General features: G+C 38.5%; 1 protein-coding gene across 2 annotated transcripts in view; it reads left to right on the top strand.

Annotated features, from left to right (window-relative positions):
* Positions 1 to 21,952, top strand: part of etv4 (ETS variant transcription factor 4) — a 28,857-nt gene that overhangs the window by 2,455 nt on the left and 4,450 nt on the right. For both annotated transcript variants that reach the window (XM_065273304.2, XM_065273305.2), the window contains 7 exons: positions 3,351 to 3,404; positions 14,046 to 14,175; positions 15,804 to 16,001; positions 16,222 to 16,508; positions 19,959 to 20,027; positions 20,449 to 20,496; positions 21,294 to 21,466. In XM_065273304.2, the coding sequence (XP_065129376.1) occupies positions 3,351 to 3,404; positions 14,046 to 14,175; positions 15,804 to 16,001; positions 16,222 to 16,508; positions 19,959 to 20,027; positions 20,449 to 20,496; positions 21,294 to 21,466 (959 nt within the window). The remainder of the gene's footprint in view (positions 1 to 3,350; positions 3,405 to 14,045; positions 14,176 to 15,803; positions 16,002 to 16,221; positions 16,509 to 19,958; positions 20,028 to 20,448; positions 20,497 to 21,293; positions 21,467 to 21,952) is intronic.

Genomic DNA, 21,952 nt, shown 5'->3' with positions numbered 1-21,952 from the left:
CTCTTAAACAAAATGATTTTTAGGGAACACCTTTATAACTCACACGCTTTCTATTGAAGAGTAGCCTAAACACGTTTTTGCCGGAAGTAACCTTTTCAATGATCCTGTTTGGAGGGAATAGCTTATAATCAGGTGATTATGATGAGTAATGTGCTACATTGTTTAAACAGACACTGCTGGAAGGACTTTTGCACTTTAAAGGAGAGAAAAAACAGAGGGAAAGTTTTTAATAGAAAAGCCTGTACAGTCATGTAGTCTCTACTTTATAAGACAGACCTCCTGGCTCCTCCCAGGATCTGCTTGCCCCCCCCAAAAGTCATTCAGGTTCCCTCTGAGAAAAGGAAACATGTCTCTACGCTTGCACAGACAAACTTTGGTCTTGTGCTGACTTGCATTTCAAAGCCCCTGACAAGATGTTCCTGGAAGCTTACTGGCTCGAAGCGAACACACACACACATACACACAGACAGACACTCCCACAGCTACACACAGACACACGGTCTGATGTGACCACGTATGCCCTCGCATACCCGCACGCAGATTAATATAAACTGAGTCGAGATCGGGGGTTAGTTTCAGACCTGCAGATTGTGGAGCTTGAGGCATCGAGATTCAAAAGTAAAAAATCGCGCAAGTTCCGTTTTCAGAAATGTTGAAACAAGTCTGAATGATTTATTGTTTGATACGGTGGGCCAAATATTGGCCCCGGTTCTGACTCATAAAAACAGCTCAATGATCCTCCTCGGGGCAGAAAAGAAGAAAACTTAAATGGTTGTAATATAATTACAGTATAGCAGCAGGATAAGAGCAGCATCTATGAAATTAACGTCTTTTTTTGAGCATGCTTAAAGGAACATCAGTACTGTTTCCGTCACACAGGAAGAGGCAGATTAATGTTAAGGAGATGGATTTAAATCTCTAACATTCTGGTTTTCTGTGTTTATAGTCTGTTCGCAGAAGGAAGAGAAGGAATTAGTCCAAAAAAGAAAAATATACACGTCTTTTAAATCATAAGACATATATAATTTTTAATAATCTACTAAAAGTTTCTATTAAGCATTTGTTTTATAATTTAGTCCAGTCATGCCTATATGCCAAAAATGCATGTTGTTTATTGACTCTCATGCACAAATTTGCCAGGTTTTTTACAAATAAAATTGATTCGATGTATGACACTCTTGTATTTATTCTGTCTTTTAGGGCAAATATTAATTTGTGTTGCTTAGAGAATTTAACTGAGGTGTAAAGTATTGCTTGGAGTTTCACACAAAGATTTTGTTTCCATTATTGATTTTTTATTTCAGTAAGTTATGATTAAAATCTATTGCTAAGAATAGGAAGGAAAAAAATCATGCCTGAAGAAATTAGAAACCTTTATCACATTGATATATTCACCATAAAGTGGAAGTAGCGATTGTCTTCTTTTCCATTTTATGACATATATCCGATTAAAATGTCCTCTCAATGACAAAAAAAAAAATAATTAGACCCGGACTTGATTTCATCCATGTAGAACTGATTGGATTGTTGGAAGTTGGGCTATGTTGCTAATCGCTGCAATCTTGTCCCGGGCAGAAATAAGTCTCCGAGCCCCGCCCTCACGCCATTCCTCATGACAGGAAGTAAAGAGATTTTTTGATAAAAGATTATGAGGGCACATAAATTAAAATAATAATAATAATAAAGTGCACAGACAAGTCATATATACATAAAAGTTTTTAATTTCAATTTCATGGTGACTTAAAATTTTTAAATTTTTATTTTTAAAGTACAATACTTCCATGATTATTTATCCATATATAAATTAATCTGCTTGTCGTATAATCAGCAAAATTCATAGAGTACAAAGATGTAAATTGTTAAATTGCGTCCCTTTTCCAGACTGCATTAAGTGTCAGACTTTAGCTCTATAAAATTGGGCTGCAAATGTACAAATACTCAAAAAGTAGAGTCAGCGAGATTTGTATTAATACCATTTATGAGACATTATTGATTGTTACAGTACATTATTACACAATCAATACTTAAGACGTATCCAATGCCTGTGTACATGTCAGCTGATTTTATCCAGCGTGACTTCTGAAGAGACACAGACGGTCATCGTCTGAAGCTCAATAGAATCTATTCACGTTTTACTTTCTCCGTCAACACCAAAAGCACGTCTGAGTGCTTTGTCGGATATGCTAATCTTACAATTACATGCATGCCAACGGTTCAACATAAAGAAAGGGATCAAAGTTATCTTTTCCTTAGTTAGCAACTCATTAAACTTTAAAAACATGCCGCACTTTTTCTTTTCTGCCTCTTTCGCTTGTACTTATCTGTTCTATTCTTTCTCTCGCCCCGTCTCAAACACTTATTGCGTGACCTCAAAAGCCATTCATCAAAGGCTTCAAAGCAGGTGATGAATTCCAGAACACTTCACCAAGCAGAGCTCATCCAAATTGTCTGAGAAGGTCCTTCAGTTTTTTTTTTGTATGTGCACTGGAAGTGAACTTTAGTATTAAGGCTAGGTGGTGGATTTGCTCTCTTTAGATTCCCAGTTTACACACATCAGCGTAAAAGTCAGTAAATGTGTCACCATTGGTAAAGGATGGACATCACTTCTTGCGGTCTGGCTTTGGTCATCAATTAGTTTGTTTAAATAAGCCCCCTATATGATATTTATCTGAACAACAAGTCTATTAAGTCGCCCGAAGGCAATTCCTCACTACAAAGGCGTGGGAGTGCCAGACGCTCAGCATTACAAAGCAGCAGCTTTTATGAATGAATCGATGATCTCACCTCGCCTTTCACTAAGTGCATTCAAAAGAAGCAAGGAGCAAATTTTGAGACAAGAGTAACAATAGCCCATCTACCGTTCATGTGATGGAATTCAGCAGTAATCAAGATATCCGCACACACACACACATACGCATACACAACACTCAGCGGTGATATTGATTTGCTGCCCGTGGAAAAGTGCTGGCACATGGAAAAGTGGAGGTGAAGGTCATGGGCTGTCCAGAGACACTAACTCAGGTTTCACGGAGATGATGAAGGGAGACACAGGCTAGGCTAATGGACGGCCCAACCCTTCGTCAAATCGCCATGTCCATTTATACAGTGCGTGCATAAGAAAAATGACTTTGTTTAAAGAGATTCAGAGTCTGATCTTTCAGTCACAGAGGGCAGAAAGCGCGATCCACAGGAAACATAAATCCTAACTCCAATAAAATATATTTAAAGCTTCCAACAAATTTAAGACGTGATTATTGATGTGATCATTTCTGGTTCATATTTTTGCATTTTCTGATAGTAAATCTTTCTTTGAATGATTTTATCGCTGACGTTTTTGGTGCTCCCCACAGCTCAAGTCCCCGACAGCGATGAGCAGTTTGTTCCAGACTTCCACTCGGAGAACTGTGAGTACAACTGATTTCAATTCATGCATCGAATAAACAGTAATGCAGTTTACGAAACCCGATAGAATGGGATGTAAGACAAACCCAGACGGTTTGTTCTCCAATGATTTGCTTAAAAACCGATTGATTGACAAATTGCTGGAGGCTGAGGCGTGGATGTTCTTAGAAAAGCAGTTCGGCCCTTGATACTTGATGACCTACTGACGCATTTGGATGTTCATACTAAAGAGTACCTTTCATTTGCATGGGGCTGAAAGGCTCAATTGAGCAGCTGAGGAAACCAGTAAAAGATTGCCTTTTGTGTCCATCCGAGGTGTAAATGGTAAAGCAAATTCCTGTACCGCACACCACCGAAGCTGCCTTTTTATTTTGTTGTGTCTCCTGTCAATGGCGTGCCGGGCTTTGTTTAAACAGTTCCTCTCCAACCTTTTGTTACAGCCATTCATAAACCTATGGGCTGGGCATTTACCACGTTGGCAAGTCTGTTGTGGAAAACCTAGTGGCGGTTTTTTTAAGGGTTGCAGAGTTCATGGCATGAGTCATAGAAAACGAGATGTTTTTTCCAAAACAGTATTTGTAAGGCGAGCTTGGGCAGTGGCTTTGCAAAAAGAGGGGAGGAGAGTCGCGGTGCTCAATCGTATGTGTGCAAACACTGCAGTAGAACCCCATTCCAGATCTGACCTCCAGTGACAGATGCTCCCCATAACATATTGTTCGTGTCTGTTGTGCAACAATGAGGGGGAGGAAGTAGAGATGAACTCTGGGGCAGGAAAGGGTCATGTCTACTTAACCCCATCAGGACATAACCAATCACCAGTCCTCTTTGGCATTGACAGCCTTTCCTAATACTAACAGAGGAGATGGGAGATCAGGCTGACAGGTCTGTCACATTAGTTAAGTGGAGCAAAGCTTTGACTGACAGCAACGCCTGCCCTTTCATTTACACTTAATGCGGTAATAACTCACCAGTGGGCACCAATTGAGGTTTCGAGTTGACATAAACATATTCTCCCACGTTTGCTGTGTCTAAAGCGTGGGTCAGTTCATGCCACCAGCTTAGATCCAAAAAGAGCAACCTCACTGCTCATACTTTGATACATTGAAACTTGGTGAGATTAGCATGACATTCAGGTGAGTCAGATGTTTTGCTGAAGCGTGCCAGCGTGTTACGTTTCATAACCGACTCTTGGCCTTTTGTGTGTAAACACAAGGGTAGAACAAAAAGATATATCGAGTCAAATGTTTGGTTGTTTTGTCAGTCAAGTTGTTTCCCGTCTGGGCACGACCGTGAGCCTTAAACTTTGGGACGAAGTGGAATGCCAGATAAAGGAGTGGGGGTGGTGGACATGTTGTGCAACACCTGCACATCTGGCAAATATATCCCCATTCTCTGTTTTTCCACATTGAGAGTCTCCATTTGCCGTAACTGTGACTTTTGTTCGTCATTATTAGCAATGAAGCTCAGCCGTTGTCTCTCATGCATAAATTGTCATTCACCTCGAGTGATAAACAAGAACATGCCTAGTTTGACTAGTTCCATATTTGGGATCATTAATATGTTGAAACGGCTCCTACGCTTTTTTAGACTAGACAAACTATTGGGAGTGGCCGAAGGCTACAATAAATCATGAAGCAAAAACTGTGACAAGTGTGGATTTAGTTTTTTCCTTTAGTGCTTGACGATTATTTGCACTTAAATCATGTCAAGCTGGTTTTTCAATTAAAACAGCTACCTTTAAACAAGGTCCTAATATGTGCCATTTTGGTACAGATATACATTTGAGGTACCAGTATGTGCCTCTAAAGTACCTTTAAGGTACCAATATGCACCTTTTAGGTACTTTTGTACCTTCTTTTTTCTGTAGACGATTCATTGGCAACTTTATACTTAAACCCGATGGGGGTGGTTTCCCAGATTAGCTAGGACTAGGCCTTAGTTAAATTATGAAACATAACTAGTTTTAACAAACATGCCTTATTAAAAAAACTTTACTTGTGTGCAAAACAAAGGGCACTGATGTATTTTAAGATATGTCAGTGCAAGTTGTTTTCAGTTTGGCCAGCTCTACATTTATTTTAATCTATGGCTAGCCTAATCCCTGTCCGGGAAACCGCCCCTAAACCTCACAATTCTTTCTTTCTCTGAAAATAAAATCTTGCCCTTTTGCTTGTAAGACAATGTAATGCTTACGGACTTAAAATATTTTGTTGGAAAAACACAACACTTTAAAAAAGCAGTTTAAAGATTTATAAAAAATCTCAATGCAACTTTTAGTGGCGATAAAATGAACCCCCTGCAAAATCAATATTGTGAATGATATGAAGCACACTGTGTGGATTATGAAATGTACTTGGTCTTGTTTGTAATAGCACTCAAAGGAATTCTTTCTACCATTCATGAAAATGCCCGAGAGCAGAAGAGACTCCACCCTCCTGGTTCCTTTTTCTGAATGAGTCTTTAACCCCACCCCCATCCTGTTTCTCCTCAAACTGTACTGAAATGTGCAAAATGCGGACTGCCTTCCCTTTGCTTTTCTTGCTCTTTCAACGCTGAGTGTTCCAAGATGTGAGTTAATCCAGCAAATGCTGTGTTGTGAGAGCTATTGTTTGGTTTTGGGCCTTGTAGTAATTATATAGGAAGTCGTGGTTATAAATCCCCTTCCAAAATAGAGTCTGCAGGGGAGAAAAAAAGAAAAGAGACAAGCAGATAGAGCCATGCAGATGGCTTTCTGAATTTACAGTCTCGAGTTTGTTTGTATTGCTTAGGACTTCCGTTCGCTTTCCTCGACGTGTCTGATATATCGCTGGATGGTTCGTGCTCGGCCCCATCCCCCCGCCCCTAACAAAATATGCGGCTCTACGGCTCTCGACTTTCCAAAATACAGCTGCTATGCAACAAAGTCTGCAAAAACATCCTCAGGAGTGCCAGAAATGTACAGAGCAGTCACCCAACCCCGTAGAGGGGGACGGTCTTTCCTCTTTCACAAACTTTTTGCAGAGAAATGAGCCGCACGCGTAAACACACACACAGACACACGCGCACGTTTAAGCCCCACATTTTTTATGAATGGGCTGGTTGTGAGGGACTGGCTGAGACAGCACATTGAGTGAAAACGAAATCTCCATTCATGATTTGGGCTGGCGGAGAGCAGCGCTGTTCAATGCAGCCTTTTTGCTTTTTTCAACTTTTTTTCTTTCTTTCTTTCTCTTTTTCTTTCTTTCTTTCTTTAATTTCTAAAGACTGTCCATTTCCTAAAATGGTGTTTCCTTTTAAGGCAGATGCATGCCAAGCTGCAGTGCAGTTGGGACATTTGTCTAAAAACATGTGTCTTAATTTTTAAAGCTGGTGTGTGACAGTCTGGTGTTGCAACAGCTCCCACATGCTACTTTGCAGGCTGAGGGACGGCCAGTGAGGCAAAGCCTTTGGTCATTGAATAGACAAAAGTGTATATCAGTATGGTACTGAGTGAGGTTGGGCGGGGGTTACTCTAAACCTACCCAGGAAATTGTTTTCCCCCTACTCTCAACAGGGGGATCTTTTTGCCCCTTTCCCCCAATAGGAAATTGGAAATGAGGGCTAATGATAACAGCACACACGTATCATAATATGCACACATTGACAGACATCAGAGACCTGGAGCCCCGTGACTAGTGATTCTCCAGTGTTCAATCTCCTCTCAAAATAAAGGTTGTGTAAAGAACCTTTAACATCCACAGAGCCCTTCTGATTCTCTAAAGTAGATAATAAAGTCTTTTAGTCTATAAATAAGAAAGACAATGCCTAAATGGTTCTTTGGGAAGTATTGTAGATTGTAGACAAGATAGCATTTGTTTAAGCTAATAATGCAAGTCATCACTTGGTCTAAATGACTTCTTCAAGTTTACTGGTTCAGCAAAATCTCAGGGCAGGTCTCATACTGAAAAAGCAATGATGGATCCATTGATCCAGAGTGATCGAGATCAAGCACCTTTAGAAAAAGTTGAGTGTTTCTTTATCTCTCCCTGTCTGGATAATTAAGATATCGGCATAGATGGGACACATGGAGGCAAGCAATTTCTCACGAACTTGACAGAAATCCAATGGCCAGGTGTTATCTTGCTTTGGAGATAAAACGGTCTCTCTCTACACATCTCCGTTCTGGATGTCTATCTCTACTGTGGGGTTCGTTATATAATTTCTACAATGAGCAGAAAAACAACGCATTAAAGATGAAGTGGGGATTGGTATATATTGAGAGATGATGAATGTGATGCATACTCATTCCATATGTATGAGTGTATATGAATATTGCATCGGGCGACATAATTCTTACTTTTTTTATTATTTATTTTTAAATCAGGATGGTGCGTTTCTATTCTTAGCTAAAAATGTCATGGGATTTCGTGGAAACAAGTTCTGGTTTAAAAAGGAAGCGATACTGTGGAGTTAACAGAAATGTGACGAATATTAGTCGAGCCACATGTCTTCAACTAGTCTCATCCACACCCATACGACGTGGCGTTTATACAAAAAACACTTAAATGCATTAAGCATCCAAAACGCTTGAGCTAAAACCGTGTTACAAACAAAGTATGTGTTGAGTGGATGCAAATTCAGTCTCGCGGCGGGACATTGTGTCTGTCGGTTTCTACATGTCCCGTCCTTCAGGTTTGTCAACAATCTTTTAGCAACTAAAAGCCATCTGAAACCCAACAAAGAAGACGGTCGTAAGTGGGCGTCTAACCTATATGCCAGCTTATTGCAGTTTATATGGAAAACCCCTTGCCATCACCATCCGAGATTGAACTTCCTCTTTTGTTTGTAATGTATCGCACCCTCTGTCTTTCTTTCATTCTTTTGGTGTTGACATGAACGCCACATGTCCAGCATGTGTTGCTGCTCTCTGCGAGATGACAGCATTGTTTTTGTAAAATCTTTGGCCATAGAGTCCCTTTTTATCATTTTGTCTCCCTTCCCAGACTTTCTGCAATGGTGTATTTACATAAACTTCCCCAAAGGAGCACAAAAGCAACTCGACCCTCTTTAAACAGAACAATCACCAAAATCACAAAAAGATCAAATAATTTTAAAATATAAAACAGTTTGGATTTTGCTTTGGTAAACTTAACAAATAGAAATTATGATTTTAAAATGTTTAAAAGAGTTGTTAAAGATAAATATGTATATGGTACTCAAAGCAGAATACTAATAATGTGGAGTGAAAATGTTAAGTTTTAATTTAGTTTTGCATTTTTAATTTTTAAGACTTTCAACCAAGGCTTTCAACAGGTTCATGGGACGAAAACCAGAAACTTTTAATGTTTTGCAAGGAACCGAAACAAAACCAGAAACTTTCAAAATATATATGTTCCGGAACAGAATCGTTTCTTTAAAATAATGGTAACCGGTTAATACCGATATTTTTTTCGTTCTTTGACAGTATTTCTGTGCAATATGACTCGGTGAAGTTCACTTCTGGTCGTCGTTGATTCATCAGAGAAATGAGAAGCTTGCCTCCACCAACATCTCAAGATGTTGGTTTTTTAATACTAATTATTGGTGTAACGAATTGCGTTTGATCCGTGATCCGTACAGATCACGACCCACGGTTCGGCTCCCATGCGATTCGAGGATAAATATTAATGTGTGTGCGCGTGTTTATGTGCACTCAAAAGTGCATACACGGAGAGACGCGTTTCAAAAATCAAGCGAACAATCTTTCTGTTCTTGACAGGACACATACAAACAAAATGATCTCGAAATACCACAGTATTCTTTTTCTAATAAAAACATTTGTTTAAGTTGTTTGCCAATAAACGACATGGCAGAAATTGTCTTAATTCATGTATAATGCTGAAACAAATGTAGGCATGTCAGAATTACAGTTATGCCGCTTACATAATGTAGCCTTTTTTAATGTTTGATGACAAGATAGAGACTTAAGGGAAATATGTAGACTAATAATTTAAGTTTAATGTCCTAATGATCAGCCTACGTATTTGTATGTCCCACAACTGACATGGAACGTTATTAACCGGTTCAGGAACTTTATTTTTTGTTCTAACCGGGTTCAGGAACGTCAATTTTAGGGTTGAACGGAAACCTTAAAAAATACATCAGTTTCTGGTTTTAAAATACATCAATAGGATTTTTATTCATCACTGTTCCACTGTGTTGTCACTTTGCATTTAACCACTGATGTACTTTCTAGTGCTTAAAGAGAACCAGGCGAGCTTTGAGGGCCGTGTTAAGTGGGCTGCCCAAAATCAATACTGCCATTTTAACCTTAAAACCATTCTGACATAATTGGCATTCTTGTTCCTTTATTGATTTGTAACTGTTGGTCTCAAATGGCCAGTGGGAAGCCAGGTGGCATCTCTTCACTGACCGTCCAGCAGCCTGTTATCATTATGCAAAATCAGATTTTGTCACAACATGAGCTCAAATATCAAACACGCGTGAATGACTGGCTCACACCAAACTAAGCGATGGTCACAGTTTAATCAAACAATCTTTCTGGTCAGAATAATTGTGTTTTAACTGCAGGACAATGCGGTCATGATCCTCTGGAAGAATATGATGTGTTTATAATCTTGAGATACTCAAAGCTGACTATGTGCATGTTGAGTTGATGAGAAGTTGGGCTCAACTTTAGCTGTCATGAAATGAAAATTTTCAGGTCGTAATCCTGACATGAATATACAATATACACTTTAAAACTGTCCAGATAATCAGTAGTGTGGAGGTGCAAGTCAAAACCTAGAGCTGAGATCAGATTCAGCTTTAAATCAAACTGAAATCTGGTTATTTTTACGAAGCATTAAGGTCAGAGACTATAGGAACCTATAGGAACAGCCACTTAAAAGAGACTTTTGACTCACTACTTGTACATTTTTCTAATTTCTAAGGAGCAGTCAGAAAGGAATTATTTTAATATTTTTTCTTTAATTCCAATTTGTTTTAAAGTTTGAAATTGATGTATTGTATGTCATGAATTATCATGTGCGAAGGATGCATCCTACACAAGGGGATCCGAAAAGTTTGAGAACCACTCCCCTAGAGTATCAAATGAAGAGTAGTAAAGCAAGAAACTCAAGTCTGCTATCAATATCTCAAAAATCTTAAACATATCTGAAAAATAAACTAAAAGGTTGTTTTTTTGTATTAAAAATGAATTACTTAAGACACTTTCCGAAGGCAATCCCCCAGAATTTTCAGTCATGCCACCGTGGCTCAATCTGTCACAGCTGGTAGATCTTTTTTGTTGTTTGGGGGCAGAGGGGGTATCCAGGTCCCGAGATTTGTTTGTGGTGGGAGTGGACTGAATAGCCCTCCATAATGATCCCCTACTTCCTAAAGCACTCAACCATGACCATCACCTTTCACTCCCCATCCTTCACTGAATCCTACTATTTACATATGTAAAGTCCAGCCCCCGCCTTCAGCCCAGCCTGTCACTATAGGCTCATCCTGAATGGAGACACTCCTGTCATTAAGGTACAATGCTACTGGTTTTCACACTTTTAGATGGATCTTGAAGGAAGGTGTGAATGTTAAAATCAGGCACTAGAAATCTACATAGTCTGGGGACAAGCGTCCAAGCAATTAAACAAGAGGTGTCAAACTCATTTACGTTGAGTGCCCGATTGGCCAAAACATCGCCCCTTATGCGGGATAGATTTTTTATTTGCGCTTGCCTAACACATGCTCTCAGAGTCTAAGTCCAGAATAAACTTTATGCGGCTTTAACAAGTGATACTGAGGTAAACCACTTTTAATATTAAATACTAAATATTAGCCTGACAAAGCATCAGTATTGACAAGATAAAGAAAACTGGTAGTTTAAATTGGATACAAAATAAAAGTTTGTGTTTGCATAAAATATGTGTGTGTGTAATGTGTGTAACTATTATGTAAATATAAATAATGTACACAACCATGTATGTATGTTTTTATAAACAATTAATAAATAAATTAAAAGAAATTAATAAATTATATATATATTTAACTATTATGTATATATAAATAATGTACACACACAGTTTATTATGTATGTTTTTAGAAATAATTTATAAATAAATTTAAATAAATTCATAAATTATATATAAATATATATATATATATATATATTAATTTTATACCTGTATGTGTGTGTATTTATTTATATATACATAATAATTACACACAGTACACACACACATAGATTATGCAAAGACAAACTTTTATTTTGTATGCTATTAATCGTGATTAATTGTTTGAAAGCCCTAATTTTATATTTAAAAATTTTACTTGCCCATGTTGTCATTGTTGGTGTAAACGACAAATCTCAAAATGTAAAAATCAGCTGGGTTGCAAATATAAAGCATTATAACAGGCAAAACTTTCTCTCTGTCAAAAAAATGACCTTAGCTGTCACTGGGGGGGGGGGGGGGTACCCTTTTAAAAAAGTACACCTTTGCACCCTAAATAGTTCATATTAGTTCCTCAAAGATACATATTGGTATCAAATGTATATAAATATGTACCAAAATGGTATTAGGAGGCTTTTGAAGGGTACTGCCCCAGTGACAACTTGGCACTTTTTATATGGCAATTTTTTCTGATAGTGTTGCTGTCCTGTTTGTGTTCATATAGAATAAATAAATAATATAATAACTAAATTCTCATATAATAAAATAAAAAAAGCCTTTTAAGAAAGATTTTCTTTAATCATTCTAATCCAGACTGGATACCCTGTGTTTTTCAAACTTATCTAGGCCTATATTACTATTACAATAACATAGTAGGCCTGGATTACTGAGTGTTTAAATCCCACATTGAAAGAAATTAAAAACCATATTTATTCCATTTAAACCACATCAAAGTAATTTATTCGACTTTGACTGGTTGTAATGATCAGCTCTGAACTCTTTTATTATCATTGCGTAGTACGCACTTTACAGGACCAGAACCAAGAATATCTAAACACTTCACACTTATGTTAAATTCCACATTTAGGTTCACGACCCCCTCCTATTCCAGAGAAACAAAACCTAGGAAATATGAGCGGTTTTGGGGAACAGTGATGTGACTTTCAAGTTAATCGTAAAGAAAGAAAGCAGAAACTGAGAACTCTGAGCAAACTGTACCAAATAAAGAACAAGAGGTTCCTTCATTGTCATCTTAGTTTACTCGGCTGCCATTCATTTATAAACTAAGAGAGATTTAAAGACGGACGGATGTGCCTTGATAATGTTATCCCTCTATCCATGACAGAAATCCTTTCAGCCAATGGTTTTTCTAAAGTCATTTTATTGAATGTATTAAGGATCACAACTTTACCACAATTTAAATGTTTAAAATATAATATTCATCAGACATTCAACAAAATATAATTTTAGATTATACAGTAATTCTTTTATGATTTATGTCTATTGGTTCTGGACAAAAAATATAATTTTTTTAATGTGCCAAATGTGCCAAGCAGCAAGCACCCATGCTTTCTATTGTCTGTTCTAGTTTCTCTTTCTATTTCAGTTCAAAAAGAGGAACGGGGTTACGACGGTGTTACAGTAAAGCAAGGCCTTTCCTCTTTTATTTTCTTCTGGTTTTTATGAATGAAATATGTAATTACTCGTGTCTGTGCTTCAGCCTGTTCTGTCAGGTCTGCGCCCACGACAATCAACACATAAACAGCCATAAACAGAGCTGCCGCTCAGCTGGGAGAGCACAGCTGCTGCTGTTTACCCTTGTCGGCCCAGAAAAACATCCTGTACCGTGTAGTCTTAGAGCTGGGCTGCTCCCTTTCAATAATAAACAGCACAGCGGTTTAGACCCAGACCCCACGCACGCTGGGTGGCACCTCTGCTACTCTTCAACTAAATGCCAAAATCCCCTTTAAAAGCTGGGCCGAGCAAACTGAAGAAACGCGAAAATTCTTATGTAAATCACCAGCTGCTGGTGCGTTTATAGGACAGGACTCATTTGACCACAGAGCACTGTTTGTGCTTTGAAAGTCAAAAGATTAAAAGAAATCAAAAAGAAGAGTTCCTCAACGGCAATGACATCAGGGCCAGGAAACGTGCATGAAAAATGATCAAAAATGGTCCCTCACTGTCACTTGGTCTTTACCCTATTAAAAAGCACTCCTAAAGACTTCATATTAGTACATCAGAGGTACATACTGCTCTTAAAGGTATTGGTTCCAAATGTATACAAATATTATGACCCCTTTAAAAGGTACTGCCCCAATGGGACAGTTTTTTGACCGCTTGCCATGCTTTGGTGCATTCGGATAGCAGTTTTGGCAAGCTAGTTGATGTTTATTTCTACAACTGTTTATTAGTGCCTTTGAAGTTGAGTGCATGGGACATAATGGGTTTTACTGTGTCAACTATAGTGGAGTTAAATCTAGGTGAGAAGTTACAGACATTTGCTTAAATGTTTGTGTGGGTGCGCGGATATGATTACAAGTTTGCATGTCGTACAGCCCTCAGTATAGCTAAGGACGAACCAAATGCTTTTAAGTTGCTTATCTATATTTTTCTTGTTCAGATTTGTGAATCACTGATATTGTACAGCATGTTTAGGGCAGACAGAAGTATTTGGCTCTGTTTGATGTGTCAAGGAGGAATTAACAGGAATGTGGTTAATTAATGAACCCGTTTCTCTCTGTACCACAGCAGTGGCATTTCACAGCCCGCCGGTGAAGATCAAGACAGAGCCGCAGAGTCCCGGATCAGACCCCAGCCAGTCCTGTAGCCACAAGCAGACCTTCAGTTACCCAAATGGAGAGCAGTGCCTTTATGCCAGGTCAGTCAAAACTACCCTAGTGCTAGACACCTTAAATACACCCCAAATGAGTGTTTCTATAACTGTAAGCATTTCTGACTTTTAACTCTTTCCCCGCCATTGACAAGTTATCTCGTCAATTAAGAGAAAACATTTACATAAAAAAGTGATGCATTTTTATGTTAATCTGCAATACCGCGATTATCCACTAGATGGTGGACAACTTACCAAATTTATGAAAAAAAAAACATTATTTACAAATTTTAAACTCTGATCTCTAACAAAATTCTGTCACTAAAATGCAATTATTATAGCTTTTTGCTAAAAAAAATATATTTTAAGAAAAATACCCATTTAACTGTGGGTTTACACCAGACTACTACATGATTTGCGCGAGTAGATTACATACAAAGCCAATGCAAAGAAGCGATCAGAAGCATCCTCGCGTGGGGCGAAGCGAATTACGCGAAATTGGCGGCGCATTTGCCGCGAAAACACGCGCTATTCGCCTTAAACGCGTCTCCGCCCAAGTTGAAAATATTCAACTCGAGCTAAAACTTTGCAAGGCATAAAGTTAAATCCCGCGTGTAATCTAAAGCGAGTAAAGTGCTGCCCCGCATTTGGTGTGTACGTAGCATAAGAGTTTATAAGCAGAGAAAAAATAGATAGGAAAGTTTTTTTCCCGTTTTCTTTGTTTATTGTTTGTTTGTAAGCAGAGGATCTGTTCTTTCATTTGATATATTTGTATGTTTATATATTTTTATATTTTCCTGGAAGACATTTTGTGAAAATCACAAGAAATGCTTTTCAAAAAATGGCTGGCGGGGAATGAGTTAAAAAGTACACCCCATAATGTAATTTCCATTACATCTCACCCCATCAAAATCCTTTCTCTTACAAAGTCTGATTTCAAAGCTATAACATAACATGTATCCTCAATACATTACTTTTTTTTAAAACCTATTGCACAATTAAAAAAAATAATTAAGCTTTATAATAATACTAAATTGGTAAACAAGTGCAGCAACTTCAGATAAACGTTTATGATGTTTTTGACACCAACAATTAAATGAAATAAAAGGTAAAAACCTTAACTCTTTCCCCGCCAGCATTTTTAAAAAAAGTTGCCAGCCAGCGCCAGCATTTTTCATGATTTTCACAAAAGTTTAATGCCTTCCAGAAAATGTTCTTCTTTAAATATATAAACAAACAATATATCAGATGAAAGAACAGACCCTCTGCTTTCAAAAAAAAAAAAAAAAAACGTTTTCATCCTACCTTCATTAGTTCTCTTGTAATCACCTCTCAAACATGGGTAGGTTTCTTCAAAAACACCCAATTTTGAGCAAAAAGCTCAAAAGTCAAAGGACTTTTGATAGAGATCAGATGCAGAGCGATCTTTAAAACATACACGGAGTTCTTTCTCTTTCACTTGAGGTGCTACTTCCAGGTTGTGTAAGTTGCGGTATTGCGGAAAGACGGAAAATCTCGTCATTGGCGGGGAAGCGTTTTCTCTTAATTGACGAGATATCTCGTCAATGGCGGTGAAAGAGTTAATATCATTAATATCACACACACCCTCACACGATGAATGATATAAACGTAAAGTGATGTGTTGTTGACTTTGATGGTGTCCGTGTGCCCTGCAGTGCCTACGAGCAGAAGAGAACAGCTGTGGCGGCAGCTGGAGGACACAAGAGCTCATGTCCAGGGACTCCTATGTCCCCTATGCAGCATTACTCCCCAAAACCGACAGTGGGCAATCGACCCGAGTCAGGGTACATGAATCCTCCCTCAGCCACCCAATCCCACCCCTGCAACAGCCACAGTTACCCCATGAACCCAAGGTAGTTCAACACTCTGTATTCCTAGCTCATTTGGTAGAGATTTGCACTAGCAGCGCAAAAGGTCATTGGTTTGATCCCCAAGAACACACATACTGATCAAATGTATAACTTGTAACGCTTTGGATAAACGTTCTGCCAAATGTGCAAATTTGAATCTTATCAAAACGGTCTAAGTTTAGTCTAAGTTGTTGAAATTAATCACAACACCCCCACCTCGCAGTTCCAGGTTCCCTTCTGGTTCGGCAGAGATGTGCCCACCATTTGGTCCCCAAGGCCAAGCCCTGCAGCGCATGCATCCTTCCCATGCCAGCGGTGCTGGACACGGCGGTTACCATCGGCAACACTCCGACCCCTGTTTGCCGTATCCACCTCAGCAGAACTTCAAGCAGGAGTACATAGACCCTCTGTACGACCGGGCAGCCCACATGGCCGGACCACAGGCACAGAGGTTTCCACCCGCCCACATGATGGTCAAGCAGGAACCCACCGACTACACTTATGAACCTGGTGAGTTTTGATGACACATGCTGTATAAAGAGTAAAGGATCATGATCCAAGGGCAGAGTAATGTGACCCAAGTTGTCCCAAGTCTTATCTTACTGTAAAAAATTGGTATTTTGTCTGGTTTTCCAGTAAACATGCTTATGCGATGCTTAAAGACATAGTTCACCCAAAAATAAAAATCTGTAACCATTTATTCAACCTCACGGCAAATTATTACAAAGGATGTCAGTCACTAACATTCTGCCCTAACATCGTTTGTGTTCAGAGTAAGAAGGTCATATGGGTTTAAAATGACATGAGGGTTAATAAGGGTTAAAGAGGTAATGATGACAGAATTTAAATGTTTGGATAAAATATCCTTGGATAAAATATATTTTAGGCCAAGAAAACACCTTAAGTTTAATTCAAAATCAATTTTTTGAAAACATCCTAGGCTCTTAAAAATGTTTGCTTCATGTGTAAATAGAAGTTGATAAAAAGTACAGCTTTTTTTCCAAAATTATGTTTTTTTAACCAACGCTCCTTTATTTCTAGAAAATGGAGAATACTTTATAGGCGAGACTATCACTTCTGTAAGTTTCAAACAGACTTTGCTTGCATCCACTGAAACTTTGCGAAGGTCTCAACAGCAATTCTGTACTTCTCCCCTGCTCCCTCGCCCTGCTCTCCTTTACCCCCTCCCCTTTCTGTATGTACTTCAAGAGAGAGGGAGGCATAGGAATTTCATTGAGAAAATGGAGGGCACTGGAAACCCGAGAATCCCCAGTGGAGAGCTCCAGGTGTAGGGTTGCCACAGCGGCTTCCTTTTTCTGCAGGCAGATGAACTCATAATGGAAAAATGAGCGTAGCCTCGGTAACCCGAGCTTGTGCACTGGTTTGGTCGAGCGGGCAGGGGGAGGGAGGGGTGTTTTGGGGAAGTTGTGTCGAAGGGAGGGGGCATGGCTTTGTAGCCGGGGGGCTCGCAGTTCAGGCAAGCTTAACCTCCTCCTGCTCGTTTAAGTGACCAACACTGGGTTGAAACACAACATTATACGTAGGTCCTACTTATCAGTTCTGTGTAAAGACTACATTCAAACAAGCACAGATGACTATAAAAATACTAAAATGTCTGTAATCCAGTTGCAGATGCTTTCAAATTTAAACAAAAACATTTTTCTTGTATTTTTATCTTATCTTTATTCACTGATACTATTGAAAAAGCTTGGTTGTTTTTACAGAGCTCGAATTTATATGTGCAGAAATGTGGCAACTTTGGAGTAGATACGCTCGAACAAAAGCATGTTTGTGTGAGGATAAACCACACTTTCTTTATCTGAGGTGGAGCCCCAGTTGGTATGGATTGTTATCTGTAGATTCATCCCCGCTGCTTTGCTACAGAATAAAAGACCAAACTAAAACATGTGCAGCAGTTAAGTCAAAACATTGTCGGCAGAAATTGTGAAAAATATTTATTTTACTATTCATTTTAGACTATTATTTTAATAAATTCCAAAAATTGTTTATTTACAAGTTCATTTCAGGGCCCACCCACATTTTAAAACCAATAATATTAGACCCACTTACCTTTTCTCTAAATTAACACATATGTCTGTTCACTAGTCAGAGGAGATAGGCACTACTTTTATTGTATTCATAAGTAAAGTTCGTTTTTATGTCAAAAGAATAACTTAATTTAGTTACGACTTAATGCGGAAATGGTAATGCAGAAACACGTGTATGACGTGTCTTGTGGTAAAACTGCCGACCAATTGGGATCTCTGGATCTGGATCAAGCTCCGCCCCTGGATCTGAATCCAACCCCTCCCCCTGGATGTCGTGTTCTGCAGTGAGGCGCTACTGAGTCAGAGCGCCGTCAATCAAATCCATTCCACTACAGCAATGTCCTAATACATTAAACTCCGTTCCGCGTTTTTGCTACAGCCTTGACTTCCACGCTGCCATTTCCTCAAATCCATTCCACTTGGCTTTGTGAATATAATTTAAACTCCATTTCATGTTTTCACTACTTTCGCCTGCTGCACACGCGCGAAACAAGGTAAAGAAAGCTTTTTGGCAGAGTCGGCGCTAGACCAAAACTAATCAGTGTATTACTATAATCACGTCGCAATTGCTGTTAACGGTCTATAGCCACACTTCACATTTAAGTTTACGTCAATTAAAACAACGCTAACTTACCTTTACAAATAAGCTGAAGGCAGCGTGTGCGAATATTAAACTTCCTTAAAACAGTGTCCTTTAGATGTGAAAATTCCGCCCACGACCTTGTTGGCCCTAATCTCTTGAGTTTGAGGCAATCGTTGTTTGCATGAAGTCAGATGGAGCAGGCGGTGCTGGTTCGTTAATGTTCTAATATCCATATTTTACACGATCCATAAAATGCCGCAAAAACACGTTGCTAGTATCAAGTCACATTAATATGCTAAAAACGTAATGACGCATGAGACGCCGCAATGCAACCAAATAGAGAAACAGGTCTATTTTAATTTAAAAAAAGCATATATCAACAATTTTTTCCTAATTTGATTACATTAAAAGTCACGAAAAATTCAATGTTTAATATTTTTAATTATTCTTGATATATATTAAATTAATAAAAAACTGTGTAGGGGGGCACAACAGTTTCTATATGTATTCCAACAGAATACATATAGAAACTTAAAAAGAGTGATTTTTTTTGTCAATGTTATATATTTTCGTTTAGGAATAGCACTATTTTGTGTGCATGCTAGGCTACAAATGCTTTATACATTTTCTGTATTTTCAAAGCACTTTAATATGAGAGAGAGAGAGAGAGAGAGAGAGAGAGAGAGAGAGAGAGAATTGTGGAAGGGGAGTTAGAAAGCTGACTCTGGACTTCAGGTTTTGCTCTTTCTTCACTCTAAAAAAGCTTGTTTTTTTAACCTGGTTGGATCAAATATGGACATTTTCTAGGATAATCTAAACCAACGGTCAACTTTGTCCATGTTTTACCCAACCATTCATTCATTTTTTGGCCATGTTTTACCCAACCATTCATTAAATGCAGTGTGACCCTTTAAAATCCACTGTGTAAAAATATATCTGTTGTCAGACATTATGACTAAACTATGAAAAATGTACTCAATGGCAAAGGTTATCAAATCTGCCCTGCACCAACCCTACGGAAATACCAAACATAAGACAAGCACCAATTTGTCTATCATTATGGGGAATGTAAATATATGAAGAGTTTGGTTCCAAAACGAGATTTTTTGTATGTTTATTATTGTGTTATCATATTATTATTGTGTTTTATTGTACTACTTAGCATTTTTCCAAATTTTCAAAACAAACCCACTGCAGATTTATATTAATTGGAATGCATCAAAAACCACGATTTTTAGAAAAGTTCTCATTTTGGGACCAAACTCTTCATATATTAGCACATTATTTGCATGCATACATTATTCATGGTTTTATGTTTACTCCACACAGATGTGCCTGGTTGTCCTTCCATGTACCATCACAATGAAGGCTACCCCAACCCACAGCACAACAGTGAAGGTATGATGCACACTAATAAAACTCTGGTATCTGGACATGGTTTGTTCATCTAGAACATGCAGTTCCAGAGTGCACATCTCACACACTCAAAGCAAGTGAAGATTGGCCAGGGCCGTGCGGTCATTGGCTAACCAGGCCAGAGGGTCTGTGTTTCTGTTGGCATGAACATCCATTTCTGCCTTGCATAAAGAATTCCAGGGTAAATATTACTACTGGAAAAGATGGGGATTTTTCCTGGAGCGAAGAAAAACAACCCTTTTTGATGCGTTTGCCGCACCATTTTGGGTGTTTTTAGTTGTTAGCTTCTGTGGTGCTAATGCAATGCTCTACCAAGTGAGCTTCAGAAACATTTGACTGACATTTACTGACACATTACTCAAGTCAAACCATTGTACTAAAAATTCCCTTGTCCTTTCTTTAGGCTACATGTTCGAAAATGATTCCCGCGTTGTTCCTGAGAAATTTGAAGGTAGGTCTTCATTACCAAACATACAAAGATTTCTTATTAGATTTGCAAAAGAACGATTCTGAAGAATATGCAAATTTTGCATTATGCATTTTGTTTGAGATTTAAACCAGATCACAGATATCACCAAATTTTCAGGCTTGCACTATTTATAGGTCTCTTAAATAAGCACATTCGTCACAATTATCATTTTTAACTGCCTCATACAAAAGGTCAGATTTCCTTGCTTCCGCTGAAGCACTTTGGAACATCCTCATATAATGCTGGGATAACATGGATCATCCGGTTTTCACAAACTTGTGGATCACATGCCAGCTTGAGTGGATGCAAAAGGGGAAGTAATGCAAAAGAGGAACATATCAAAATATGAAGACATTCAGACATTTCTTAAAGGAATAGTTTACACAAATAAGAAAATTCCCTCTTAATTTACTCATTCCCTTAAATTTTTCCTCAAATAGACTTGAATCCTTCATCATGGTTGATGGATCAGTCAGTAATTGATCTGTTAGTTACTGTCAGGGTTGCTATCCTCAAACTTAGCGAGGCTTACATTCACTAAGACTTTATGTTTAAAAAGATATAGCAGACAAAAGAAGAAGAAAAAATACTTACCCAATTAAACCTCTACTTCCTTTGTGCACATGCTCAACCGCTCTTTAAAGAGCTTCTCTGCATTTTCTCTTTAATCCCTCATCTTCAGTCAACAAACTGACATCATAGGCTTTGCTTGGATAAAGACATTTTGAAGATGTAATTATGGCTTACAGGTGAATTCATGGGTGATCTCTTTTCCTTAGGTGAGGTAAAGCAGGAAGGGGGTGGCGTGTTTCGTGAGGGTGCCCCCTATCAGCGCCGTGGCTCACTGCAGCTCTGGCAGTTCTTAGTGGCGCTCCTGGACGACCCTGGCAATGCACATTTCATTGCGTGGACTGGCCGTGGCATGGAATTCAAACTCATTGAGCCCGAGGAGGTAAAAGTGTGCCCAACATTTACAGACAAAGTATGTCGTCTTTTTATGTTAAAGGCGCAATGTGGGATTTTTAGAAGGATCTCTGGACAGAAATGCAAGTTGATATACATAACTATGTTATCAGTGGTGTATAAAGATCCTACATGATGAACTGTGTTGTTTTTATTACCTTAGTATGAGTCGTTTTTATCTACATACACCTGCGGTACCCTTACTATACGTTGCTACCTTATCTCACGGCAAGTCGTGTTATTGTCACGAAAAATGTAATTAATTTATTTGTGTTATTGACACGGTTTTCCACTGTTTTTTTGCCTCTGGAGCACGGATGCCTTTTTTGTGCCACCCAGCACAAATTTCTATAAATGTTTTTTGTGTCTTTTTCATGTTTTTTTACTTTCTTTATCGTGTTATTTAAAATATTTTTTCTTATCGTTTTTTCCTATTTTTAAATCATTGTCGCTTGAGGTTAGGGCTAGATTCGGG

This window comes from Paramisgurnus dabryanus, chromosome 1, assembly GCF_030506205.2.
Source record: "Paramisgurnus dabryanus chromosome 1, PD_genome_1.1, whole genome shotgun sequence".
Lineage (NCBI taxonomy): Eukaryota > Metazoa > Chordata > Actinopteri > Cypriniformes > Cobitidae > Paramisgurnus > Paramisgurnus dabryanus.
Note: the sequence above shows the minus strand (reverse complement) of the source record. Positions and strands in the feature narration are given on the sequence as shown.